This window comes from Jaculus jaculus, chromosome 17 (assembly GCF_020740685.1).
Source record: "Jaculus jaculus isolate mJacJac1 chromosome 17, mJacJac1.mat.Y.cur, whole genome shotgun sequence".
NCBI classification, from domain to species: Eukaryota; Metazoa; Chordata; class Mammalia; order Rodentia; family Dipodidae; genus Jaculus; species Jaculus jaculus.
Window position 1 is genome coordinate 69,397,097 of NC_059118.1, and position 13,858 is coordinate 69,410,954.

The 13,858-nt window shown below is 39.0% G+C and overlaps 1 protein-coding gene across 3 annotated transcripts in view; it reads left to right on the forward strand.

Moving 5' to 3' along the window:
* Positions 1-13,858, forward strand: part of Exoc2 (exocyst complex component 2) — a 171,442-nt gene that overhangs the window by 96,393 nt on the left and 61,191 nt on the right. For all 3 annotated transcript variants that reach the window (XM_045136639.1, XM_004666142.2, XM_045136640.1), the window contains exons 13-17: positions 3,282-3,407; positions 7,815-7,939; positions 12,113-12,178; positions 12,329-12,486; positions 12,880-13,001. In XM_045136639.1, coding sequence (XP_044992574.1) covers positions 3,282-3,407; positions 7,815-7,939; positions 12,113-12,178; positions 12,329-12,486; positions 12,880-13,001 — 597 coding nt within the window. The remainder of the gene's footprint in view (positions 1-3,281; positions 3,408-7,814; positions 7,940-12,112; positions 12,179-12,328; positions 12,487-12,879; positions 13,002-13,858) is intronic.

The following is a 13,858-nucleotide window of genomic DNA, read 5'->3' on the forward strand; positions in this document are numbered from 1 at the left end:
TGGGGATCAGCAAGATTGTGGATTTTGACCTGGGTAGCAGGTAGGGGTGCCATGCAGGGTTCTGTGTGAAGTCTGTCGTAGGACTTGAGGTACCTAAGCCCAAAACTATTTTGTTCTTTTTTAAATTTTTTAGTGATATATTTATTTGCAAGCAGAGAGAGACAGACAAAGAGAAATAGAAAGAATGGGCATAGGGCCTCTAATATCTGTAGATGAACTCCAGATGCATGTGCCCATTTTGTGGATCTGGCTTTACATTGGTACTGGGGAAACTTGAGTCACTAGTTGTTTTGTTGTTTTTTTTTTTAAGGTTTTATTTTTATTTATTTGAGACAGAGAAGGAGAGAAAGAGACAGAGAGAGAGAGAGAGAAAGAATGGGCATGCCAGGGCCTCTAGCCACTGCAAATTAACTCCAGATGCATGCGCCACCACCTCCATCTGGTTTACGTGGGACCTAGAGAATCGAACTTGGGTTCTTGGGCTTCATAGGCATGTGCCTTAACCACTAAGCCATCTCTCCAGCCCATGTTTTGCCAGCAAATGCCTTACCATTGAGAAACTCTAGCCCTTTTTTCTTCTTGTTTTTGCTTAAGATGGGACTGTCTATGTTGCCCAGAATGGCCCTCAACTCCTAGGCTCAAGGGATCCTTCTATCATAGCCTCTCCTATAGCTAGCACTAAAGGAATGCATCAACATTTAGTTTTAGGGAGAGTATTTGAGTGTCTTATACATAAGAAAAACTGTAGGTATTCATTAAAGTTGGTTCATGTTGAAGTCTTTGAATGTTCAGTGACAGCTTAGCATTGTGTTTATAGGGTCTTCTGTAGCTGGAAAGCAGATTTTACAACTTAAAGCCAATATTCATACAAGCTCCTTTATTAACATGGGATTCTACTCCTAATGGTTACTTTGATCTTTGTTTTATCAAAAGTGCCTACTGAATTTTAGGATAATTTGGACTAGAAAACACTGGTGTAGACTTTATTCTGAGGGCTTTGTAGAAGACTTTGGACAAGAGAATCAATAAATTGGTATTTTAAGAGCCAGGTGTGGTGGCACACGCCTTTAATCCCAGCACTTGGGAGGCAGAGGTAGGAGGATCACCATGAGTTCAAGGCCACCCTGAGACTCCATAATGAATTCCAGGTCAGTCTGAGCTAGAATGAGATCCTATCTTGGAAAACCAAAAAAGAAAAAAGAAAAAAACAGAAATTGGTATTTTAGGATAAAAAAGTAGAAGAGTTTTTGTTTTTTAGGACATGGTGTACTGTAGTCCAAGCTGACCTGAACTTGCTGTTTAGCTGTGGCAGTTTGAATGTAAAATGTCTCCCATAGCCTCATGTGTTTGAATACTTAATCCCCAGGTAGAAGCACTGTTTGTGAAGGTTGTAGAGCCTTTGGAGGTGTAGACTGGTGGAAATGTGTCACTAGGAGTGGCCCTTGGGGTGTTGTAGTCCAGCCCTGCTTGCTACCCTGCCCTCAGCTCATTTTCTACTTTCTCTTTGCTGATGTTAAGATGTGACACATCTGCTCATGCAGTGCTTTACCTGCCACAATGAAACTCCTTGAAACTATAAGCCCCAAATAAACCCTTTCCTCTATAAGCTGATACTGGTTGGGTATTTTGTCCCAGCAACAAGAAAGTACTGCTACAGTAGCTGAGGCTTGCCATGAAATCCTGCTCTTCCTGTCTCTACCTTGTAAGTGCTAGGATAACAGACACCTGTCTGACAGTAATAGAGTGCTTGACTTCTGCCATATTAGTGTGAGTTAAATAAGATCCAACCTAGGTGGCAGGCATCAGGAGTAAGATAGGGAGTCAAATGTCATATCCCAAAAGGGGGGGAGGAAACAATGGAATGAAGAGATTTAAGTATAAATTGTGGCATTGGGAGAAAGTCGAAGATTGATAGTATAAAAATTTGTAAGTCTGCAGCATTAAAAGAAGCAGATAAGTCAGAACTTACGACTCTTTTCTAAATGCCAATGTGTTGTTTTGCAAAAATTGATCTCTCCCTTAACTTTTACATTTTTTTGTTTGTTTTTTGAGGTAGCGTCTCACTCTAGCTCAGACTGACCTGGAATTCACTATGGAGTCTCAGGGTGGCCTCAAACTCACAGCGATCCTTCTACCTCTGCCTCCCAAGTGCTGGGATTAAAGGCATGCGCCACCACGCCCAGCTAACTTTTGCATTTATAGCACCTCTGCCACCCCAGTTTTGCTGCATGCCTTCTAAGACAATGACTACATTTTTTTTTTTAAAGGGAGAACATATGGCTTAAAGGGCCTTTATTTGTACCAACTCACAGAGACTAGGCAAAATTATTCTGTCTCTCAATAGCTCATGTAACATCTGGTCCAATACAGACCTTTCCTTATGACATCACTGAAGTTGAAAGTTTTTTATTTTCTAATAGGATTTTTTCTAATATACTATTTTTTTTTGCACGTGTATGCATGCTTGTGTATGTGTGGCTCTATATTTGTGTGTGCCTGTCTATATAGACCAGATGTCAATATGAGGTGTCTTCCTTATTTGGTACATGTTCTCTCACAACTCTCTGTTAAGCCAAAATGATGTGTTCAATTCTCCTAATCCATCCTAGTGGCAATGACTTTTTAAAGCTTTTTAGGAGTAAAGGTGTAGCTGTGTGGTAATGTCCTTGATTCACATGTATAAGGTCCTAAGATCAATCTCAACCACCCCCAAAATAAATAATAAATTGTTTTGATGTTACTTACACTTGCTTTATTGAAGAATTGAATAATTGGGGCTGGAGATATTGCCCAGTGATTAAGGTTCTTATCTGTAAAGCCTAAGGATCCGAGTTTGTTCCCTGATAGCCACATAAAGCCATATGCACTAAGTGGTGCATGCTTCTGGATTTTGTTTGCAGTAGCAGGAAGTCCTGGCACACCCATACTCACTCTCACTCTCTCTCTCTCTCTCTCTCTCTCCTCTCTCTCAAATAATTAAAATTTATAAAAAATATTTTTAACCATTTTTAACAATTGAACAACAGGCTACCTCAGAGAAGCATTACATTATTTACTTATTTTTACTTATTTATTTACTAGAGAGAGAGAGAGAGAGGGAGAGGCAAATAGAGAAAGAGAGAATGGACATACCAGGGATACTGGGAAATTGAACCTGGGTCCTTTGGCTTTGCAGGCAAGTACCTTAACCACTAAGCCACCTCTTCAGTCTAGAAGAAGCAGTACATTAAATCAACAAGTAAGGATATGTAGACTACATGGGAATACTGCCTCTGTTCCAGGTAACCCAGCTCTGCACAGTCCCATGGTGGATCTTGATAATGATGTGCGCCCCTCTGTGTTGGGCCATTTCAGTCAGACAGCATCACTGAAGAGGGGCAGCAGCTTTCAGTCTAGTCGAGATGATAGTAAGTATTACCCCCACCCCTACTTCATCTTTCCATGTTATAGTTGTATGATTTCTGTTTAGTTATTGTATGATTATTAATGAACTGGCTATGTAGCTGAGATAAATCTTAAATTCCTCAGCCTTCTGTTTCCATCTTCTAAGCGCTGGAATTACAGGTATATATGACCATAAGTTCAAACATCCTTCTTTCTCTTGTAACATTTCATAATAATGATACTATTGATGCCAAATAATACAAGCCATTATCTCTTGTACTTATTAACTATGTAGTACTGAAGTTTAATTAAAATATATATTACATTTTTACATTAAACAGATACCTCTTAATATACCAATTTTTGTTTGGAAAGGAGGATTGGGTGTTAATCAATCACAGATTGGTAGTTATTTTCCCTAACATAGAGTCTCATACTGTAACTGCATTAAATGTCTTAATTGTCTAAAGTGGACATTTGCCTGTTTACATATTTTATGTGCAAAACACATTGTTTGTAATGACTCACAGATGAAATGAGCTGCTATTAGTCACTGGTTATTTGTAAACTCAGGAAAAAATACAATAAATTCAAACCGGGCAGTGTGGTGGTGCAGGCCTGTAATGTTAGTACTTGGGAGATAGAAGTAGCAGGATCGTGAGTTCAGAATGAGCCTGGGCTGCATGAGTCCCTGTCCTAAAACAAACAAAAATTTTAATTAAAAAAAGAATCTTGGGCTGGAGAGATGGCTTAGCGGTTAAGCACTAGCCTGTGAAGCCTAAGGACCCCGGTTCGAGGCTCGATTTCCCAGGACCCACGTTAGACAGATGCACAAGGGGGCACCCGCATCTGGAATTCGTCTGCAGCGGCTGGAAGCCCTGGTGCGCCCATTCTCTCTCTCTCTGCCTCTTTGTCTGTCTGTCGCTCCGAAATAAATAAATAAAAATAAACCAAAAAAAATTTTAAAAAAAGAATCTAAATAGGGTAGCTATGTTAGCTTATAAAAAGTTCAAAACACCTTTAAGCTTGGTTTTATTTCATTTAATTACTTTGTTTTCAAGGTAGGGATTCACTTTTATCTGAGACTGGCCTTGAACTTATAGCAGTCCCCTGACCTCAGCTTCCCAAGTGCTAGAATTTAAGGCATGCACCATCATACCCTTAAACTTAATTTTTAAACTACAAGTATTAGAACAGGAAATTTTTCTAAGATTTCATCAAATATTTTAATGTCTATCATAAAATCATTTCAAAATTAGATCATTTCTTTGTAGTGAATGCAGGTCTTCCTTAACTGTTGGTATTCCGTTTATCTGGTTCACATTTCCTACACAGCCCATGGACTATTGCTACAAACATTAATAGGCAAGAGCTTTTTGCCTCCATATTCTGTGACTAACCCTGACTCTGAAATGTAGCTTAGCTATGTTTAAAAATCATTTTCAGGGACTGGAGAAGTGGCTTAGAGGTTAAGGTGCTTGCCTGCAAAGCCATAGGATCCAGGTTTGGTTCCCCAGTACCCAAGTAAAGCCAGATGCACAAGGTAGCACATGAGTCTGTAGTTCCTTTGCAATGGTTGGAGGCCCTGGCATGCCCATTCTCCCTCCCTCCCTCCCTCCCTCCCTCCCTCCCTCCCTCCCTCCCTCCCTCCATCCCTCCATCTTTCTTTCTCTCCCACAAATAAATAAATAAATAAAATCATTTTTCTCCTTGAGTTAGTAAGTGAGGCATTCTGTCAGGCCTGAAAGTCATCCTGATTCCTGCCCTGTCCTTGTGATTTACTGGCACCAATTCTCATGTTCACATACTCATATGAGTTAGAACCTATACTTACAGATAGCAAACATGTTGAACATTTCACCTTTATGCTGCTTGAGTTTTTTGGATCTTCTTGGGCCTATTTCATTATAGTTTGAAAGTACTTATTAAATTTGGAAATTATAACCTTTTTTTCTCAAATACTTTTCTGTTTTGCTCTTTCTTTAAGATTATTAGGTAATTACACTTGCTGATATGACAACTAGATTTTTCAAAAATTTTCACCTCCTGAAGTGTTGAGGGATATTTCAAACAGGTTAAGGTTTTCCTTGAATTTCATTATTGACTATATAGCATGTCCTACCTTCTTGCCCTTTGGTGGTTGAAGGCATGTTTGGTAATTTGAATGCTTGTTCTCCATAGGCTTAGGTGTTTTGTTAAAGTTGAGCTTGCAGCTTCATTCCCTAGCAGGGAGACTGCTGCCCTAAGGGAGTGTGTCACTGGGAGCAGATCTGAATTCCAACCATAGTTTTGAACTCTGCTTGTACTTGCTTGTGATGCTTTCTGTTTGGTGGTGTCTCTCTGCTTGGATTTATGATGGGAGCCAGCTTCTTCTGCCATTTAATGGAACTTTGCCTGAATCTATAAGCTTAAATTATATCCATTCCTCCTATAAACTGTCTGGTTTGGATGCTCATTCCAGTTGTGTGGAATTGAGTACAACAACATGGATTTTTTTTATTATTATTATTGACAACTTCCACGATTGTGAACAATATCCCATGGTAATTCCCTCCCTTCCCCCACTTGCTCCTTTGAAACTCCACTCTCCATCATATCCCCTTCCCCTCTCAATCAGTCTCTCTTTTCTTTTGATATCATGATCTTTTCCACTATTATGATGGTCTTGTGTAGGTCGTATCAGGTACTGTGAGGTCATGGATATCCAAGCCATTTTGTATCTGGAGGAGCACATTGTAAGGAATCCTACCCTTCCTTTGGCTCTTACATTCTTTCTGCCACCTCTTCCACAATGGACCTTGAGCCTTGGAAAGTGTTATAGAGGTATTTCAGTGCTGAGCACTCCTCTGTCACTTCTTCTCAGCATCATGATACCTTCTGAGTCATCCCAACGTCACTGCCATCTGAAAAGAGAAGATTCTCTAACCAAAAGTGAGAGTAGCATTAATTATAAACATTAAGAGAAATGCTTACTGGGCAGTTTGGTGCATAGTATATACATTTAGCCACATAGCAGCAGTTGTTATACCTCTAGGGCTCATGATTACCCTTGTTGTAGGTTTTCAGTATCAGGGATGTATTCCCTTCCATGGGGCAGGCCTCCAGTCAAATTAGAGGGCAGTTGGTTTCCCCCATAACAGATGTGCCACTATTGCACCTGTTGGCTCATTTGGTCTACCTGGTCTAATATAAGGCTTGCAGTGTCCGCTGTTGAATATCTTCACTGGTGATTTCTCTCTCACACATTGAACTGCATGCAGCATGGATTTGTCCAGCTTTCTGTCAGCTGGTCTACATGGAAGAGGTTTTCAGCTCAGCTCCAGCAGGATTTCTCAGTGACCTTGCAGCACAAATATGTAGAGTCTTCAGCAATAGGGTCTTAACATCTATTCCTGGTTTGAAACCAGGGTCCTCAGCAATGGCCTGTAATGTTTTAGGCGTATCAGAGTCCTCCCTGTGGCTGACAACTCACTGGGAGGTATCCCATCCCTGACTCTAAAAATTTTCTAGTAACAATCTATGGCTCTGAGTGTTACATTGTCCAAAAAAAGTAGGTTTCTATATGACTTAATTATATCCTCTTAAATTTTGATTAGCCCTCCCTCTACCTTTCCTTTACTCATTCTCTTCCCCTGACCTCACTTAGCCTTTTCACCCCCATTAATCTGTTCTTCTACTTGCATATATACAATACCATCCTATTAAGTCCCCCCTCCCTTCCTTCCTATTCCTTTTATATCTCTGTTTTTAGCTTACTGGCCTCTGCTACTGAGTTTTCTTCATACTCACACAGAAGTCCAATCATTTGCAGCTAGGATCCACATATGAGAGAGAACACTTGACATTTGGCTTTCTGGGCCTGGGTTACTTCACTTAGTGTAATCCTTTCCAGATCCATCCATTTTTCCTGCAAATTAACATGGGTTTTTTTGTTTGTTTGTTTCTAATCATGGAAGTTATTAATTATAAAAAATAAAAATGACATGGATTTTTAAAGAAAAATTCTCCCTCCTGAGGACAAGGATGAAGAGCTGAAGAACTGTTCTTTCCAAGCTGTGGCAGCTGCTGCTATGCTCTGGCTTCTTGCCTGGCATTGCTAGTTTGATGCTAAGGAGAGCTCCTCATGAAAAGAAACAAAAAAGGAGGCAGGGGTAATGTGTTCAAATAGATTTATTTTTATTTATTTATTTATTTATGTTTTTGAGAGATTGAGAGAAAGAAAGGGCACACCAGGGCCTTCAGGCACTGAAAACAAACTCCAGATGCACGCACCAACTTGTGAATCTGGCTTATATGGGTCCTGTGAAATCAAACTTGGGGCCTTTGGCTCCGCAAGCAATCATCCTAACCATTAAGCAATCTCTCCAGACCTAAATTTTTATTCTTGATTTAAAAGTATGTTCATAATATTTTATTCTTCTCTAATTTAGCATGGAGATACAAAACTCCACACAGAGTGGCATTTGTTGAAAAATTAACCAAGCTTGTTTTAAGTCAACTGCCTAACTTCTGGAAACTGTGGATTTCATATGTTAATGGAAGCCTTTTTAGTGAGGTATGTATATAAATTTGACTACAGGTGGACTTTAGCCACTACGAATATCTACTCTTAAAGTTTTAGATTTTGAGTTTATTTTTTTTAATCTTTAGAGACCCAACACCTTTAACCATTGTCATGTCCTTAGTTCAAAGCATTATAAATCTCTAATAACTCATAACCATATGATATGAGCTAATATGACTTCTAGGAACTCAGTTTTTTATTGATGGAAAATAAGTTGCAAGGCTATCTATCCAAACAAGTAGTTGTAAGGATTACATTAGATGGACAACAAAAGGAAAAGAAAATATTTTTTAGGGATTCAATCAATCAAGCCAAATCATGTGAGACAGTATTATATGACTAAATATAAACATACTATATGACTAAACAAATGATAGACAGTGGAGGGAATGGGTGTAGCTTGACTACAGATCCAAGATGATCCATGCCTGGAATTTTCCACTGGAAAGAATGAAATATATTGAGTTCAACTTTTAAAGTCCCCATAGTTTTTGTCAATTCCAACACTGTTCAAACACTACTATAATCCAAGGCCTCTTAACTGTGAGCCTGTAAAACCAAAAACACATAATGGCACATTCATACTGTAAAAGATGGCATTGTAAGAAAATATTGAATCAATGCAAGATCTAAAGCAAACAGGATAGACATTAAATCCTATAGTTCTATGTCCAGCTGATACACACAGTGAAGTCTCTAGGATTCCAATTCTGTCCTTCCATCTGGGCTACTTATAGCCCAAGGAAAACTCCATTCCTAGCCAGAGCTTTCTTTGGCAGCCATCTCATAGTCCTGGCATTTCCAAAAAAAAAATCCCAGGATCTCTGCTGGAACCCATGGTTTATTCTCATGGCTCCATTGAGTCTCCATACAGGGACTCCAACATCCCTGCCTCAGGTCACTCTGAGGCCATTTCCAAAAAAAGGAAAAAAAAAAAATTGCAAATCCAATGACCCACCTCCTTCCTACATTTGTTATACTTCCATAATACAGTGCAGGTCAACAATGTTGTTAATCTATAAGGGAATAAAGCCAACTGTGAAGAACAGGAAAACCTTTTTAGCATTCTGGCCCCCCACTTTCAAAAGAGCATTCTTCTTGCTTGTCCCAGTGCAAAACAGCTGACCCAATCTCAATGGTGGTTACTTCAAACAATTGGAGTTGAGGCAGGGTATAGTCTTCAGCTCAAACTTTCATTTCATTTCTATGTCATTACTTTCTGCTCATAGCATTCCACTTGTTCTGTGTTCAGTCCTGCTCATATTCTCAAGACACAGGTAGAACACAGCCAGCCTCTCACACAAATTTCCTCTTACCCAATCCTAATAAAGTTATTTCTTCCACTGATAAGAAAGCCTACACAGTTCATAGTCTTTCTATATTTAGTTCTTTCAACTCACTAAAAGCCATTAAGCTTAACTTATACACTGCAAGTCATTTCTTAGTCCTTAAGTTTTAAAGTCCTTCTGTATTATTTTTGCAAATCAGTTCCAAAAAGTCCAAATCCATATAGTCATATTGGTAGACGCAATAACCCCACTCCACTGATACCAGTTTCCCCTATTGTAGTTACCTTCTTGTTGCTGGGACAAAGCAGCAGATGGGAGGAAAGTTTTTATTTTGTCTTACAGTCTTAAGGAGAAGCTTCATCATATCAGAAGAAAGCATGGCATAAGCAGAGGCTGAGCATGATTTCTGCCACAGCAGCAGGAAGAGTCAAGCTTTAGCAAGATGCAGCTGTGTGTAATACCCCTAAGCATACCCCTAGGCACATACCTCTTTCAGTAAGGCTAGCCCTACCTCAAATTGATGTCAGCTGGGAAGCAAGAATTTAAATCACATGAGTTTATGATTCAACCCGCTACACAACCATTATGCAAGATGCTTTCTTCTCCATGGGAAGTGGTGTGGATCTGGGTGTTCTGGGGGTGTGTCCTATCTCCTTTGAGTGTGGAGTTAACTTCATACTGATATTAAAGAAAGCATTGGGCTCTGGAATTCTGTTCCTGTTCCTTCCCCCTCCCCCCACTGTATACTGAAACTCGGTTTTTGACAAGTATTTTTTTTATTTTAAGCTCTAGATCCTAATTTACATAAATGGCATGTTTTTTTTAATTAATTAATTTATTTATTTGAGAGCGACAGACACAGAGAGAAAGACAGATAGAGGGAGAGAGAGAGAATGGGCGCACCAGGGCTTCCAGCCTCTGCAAATGAACTCCAGACGTGTGCGCCCCCTTGTGCATCTGGCTAACGTGGGACCTGGGGAACCGAGCCTCGAACCGGGGTCCTTAGGCTTCACAGGCAAGCGCTTAACCGCTAAGCCATCTCTCCAGCCCAAATGGCATGTTTTTATAAATGTTAAATATCCCCTGTAGGCTCAAATGTTTGAACACTTGGTCCAGCTGGTAGTGTTGTTTGGGAAGGGTGTGGAACTTCAGGGCCTTGCTGGAGGATGTGGGTTACTGGGGACAGACCCTGAGGACTTATAGCCCTGCCCTGCTTCTTCTTCCTTCTCTGCTTTTGGACTCTGGCTACATTGTGACCAACCAGCCTCCTAATCCTGCTACTATTTTTTTCCCACCATAATGTAATATATTCCCTTGACACTGAAAGCTAATAAACCCAGCATCCAAATAATTGTATTTTTAAAAGTCTTATATCTCAGGTAACCCGCCCAGGGCCTCAAAATTATTCCTACATTTGAAATGTGTGCAGTGGTCTGAAAAATCAGTTCCTTAAAAAATGGGTTTAGGCCATGTTGAGTTTTTCCATCCAAGAGTGATTTCCTCCAATTTAGATCATTAGGTGGCCCACCACAGGCACATAGTGACTGAGTCTTTCTAGGGTCATAATAATGCTAAGAGTTTTTGGTCTTGGATAGCTTAACACAAAGGGAATATATTTCCCTTCCTACTAGGTCCTACTTATAAAACTATAAATGAAATACTTGTTTGTAAATGAAAAATAAAAGACTTGCTACAGATCTCATGGGCAAAATTGTTGAAATGAAAAACTATTATATTAATTATTCTACTGAGTTGGTTATATGTATGATATTTCTACCTGTTTATATTCATAAACTTTTCTTTAAAGTTTATAGTAACAAGTTCAATTCTCTGTAGATTTGAGTGTGTTTTAAAAACATTTATTTTCTATTGAGAAACTTAAATACCACCACAAAAAAAAAAAAAATAGTAAGGAATAGAAGAGTTGGATAATGTGTCCACCTGTTCAGTCTTATGAATAACCCCAAAACTTCATAGCTGTTGGGAAGAACTCTGGACTTTGTTATTAGATATTTAATCTCATACAAGAGGGATTTATATTATTTAAATATAATTCACTTAAATTTTCTGTTTTCTTATTATATAACTATCTTGTTTTATTAAAAGTTTAGCTGAAGTGTAACAGTTTAAATAATAGTTCTTTAAAACGGTGGGGCCCATGTGAATCACAACAGTGCAATCTGCCGTTGAGCTCACCACAAAGTGGTTTTGGTCTATGTGAGCAGGAAAGGGCTGAGCCATTAGTTAACAAAATTACTAACAGTACATTAAAATCTCACCTGTAAGTATGTTTCAAATCTAGCATAATTTTAGAGGAAATATTTATAGCATTCAAGTTATTATTAAGTATTGGGGGGTCAACATTTTTAAAAGGCATATAACTCAACTACATTTAAATGTATTATGTTATAAAATGAGATTTTCTTTTAAATAGGTGAGAACACCTAAGTCCCTGTATTGAAGTTGTTCAACTATGGTATCTTGTTACTCAATCTAAGGACTTAAAAGTCAGTCTCATCCAGAAACTCCCTCACAGACACATGCAGCACAGTATTAGACAAAATGTCAGGGTATCTCATTGCCTGGCCAAACTGATTCATAAAATGTGTTCTCATGTGGTCTTTAAGGTCTCTAAAAGAGAGTTAAGGACTGAAGAGATGGCTTAGTAGTTAAGGAGCTTGCCTGCAAAGCCTAAGGACCCAGGCTTGATTTCCCAGTACCCATGTAAGCCAGATGCATAAGGTGGTACATGGGTCTGGATTTTGTTTGCAGTGCCTGGAAGCCCTGGAATGTCCATTCTATCTCTCTTTTTCACGCAAACAAATTAATTAATTAAATAAAACATAGTTAATATTTTTGTTTATTTGTTTTTAAGACTGCTGAGAAGTCAGGCCAAATGGAAAGATCCAAGAATGTAAGGCAAAGACAAAATGATTTCAAGGTAAGTTAGAGATAAGTATATAGATTTTCACAGGGTAGAGTTTTCTCCAAGTTACTGGACAACTTTACAGTCAGTATACTTTATCATTCAAGCCTAATCTTTAACCAGATTGATGACATCTTCTTGCGATTTTTCTTCTTAATTTTCTAGAAAATGATTCAGGAAGTAATGCACTCCCTGGTGAAGCTAATCCGTGGAGCGCTGCTCCCTCACAGCATCCGAGAGAGTGAGGGGAGGCAGTATGGAGGCTGGGAGGCGCAGGCAGAGCTCTCAGCGCAGTGGCTTCCTCATGTCATCCAGACCCTAAGGTAAATGTGGGCCCATGCTCAAGAAATGATTTTATGTTTATGTGCTTGACTGCTTGAGCTTTGAAAAACATCTAAGGTTGGGCTGTGTTATTTAGCCCATCAACAGAGAAGAAATTTTCTTTTTCTTTGTCCTGCTAAGTCTATTTCCTACTAACCTAGCAAGGAAGAGTTTTAGCATTCTTGATGTTTATATTAAATGAGAATGTCATACCATATGTTCATCTTCTGTTGCAGAGACTGTGTTACAGTCCCCTGATATGGTCTTATTCTCCCTATTTTCAACCTAACACTGTAGCTCATATATAAGGAACAGTTATAGGATGGTGAAAATGATGGCAGGAATTGCTTAGAATGTCATCTACTCATGTTTGTTGTATGTTACTTGTTTTCTAGGCTGACTTATGAATCATTGACTGCTCTGGAAATTCCCAATGACATGTTACAGATTATCCAGGACCTCATTTTAGACCTCCGTATACGTTGCATAATGGTTACATTGCAACATACAGCAGAAGGTGTGTTAGGAAAACTTGGTAACATTCACAGGACAGGTTACCTAATTGGGCCAACTCCTTCCAGCTTCGAAATCCTTGAAAATAAAAGAAAACTAGTGTCAGGGAAATTCAAACATACTAGTTCATATCTAGCTGTTTAATAGAATTTTATCTTTTTGATATATATATGTATGTGCATATATATGTATTCCCCCCCACCCCCCCCGCCCAAGGTAGGGTTTCACTCTAGCACAGACTGACCTAGAATTCACTATGTAGTCTCAGGGTGGCCTCAAACTCACGGCGATCCTCCTACCTCTGCCTCCCAAGTGCTGGGATTAAAGAAGTGCACCACCATGCCCAGCATTCTTTTTGATATCTTTTCAAAATAATTAGTTGAGCTTCAAGACCACACAAATTAAGATGGATGTACCTGAAAATATTTAAGAACATAAGACTATCTTTATGGTAGACACTAAGGAGAAAATTTGGGATATATAATAAATATAAAGTATGGACCCAATTTCAAAAAATATTTGGATATTTAAAACATTGATTTCCAAAAGAAAGAACATTAGTAGTGTTTCTAAGGTTACTAGAAATCAAAGACGCTTCATTAAAAAAATTATTTAAGCCAGGCATGGTGCATCTTTAGTGGTGCACGCATTTAATATACATACATACTTACATACACACACACACACATACATACATACATATATATACATGAAAGAGGTAGAAACAGAGAGTACGAGTGTGCCAGGGCTTCCAGCCACTGCAAACGAACTTCAGATGCGTGTACCACTTAGTGCACCTGGCTTTACTTAACTACTAAGAAATCAAACTCGGGTCCTTGGGCTTTGCAGGCAAGCACCTTA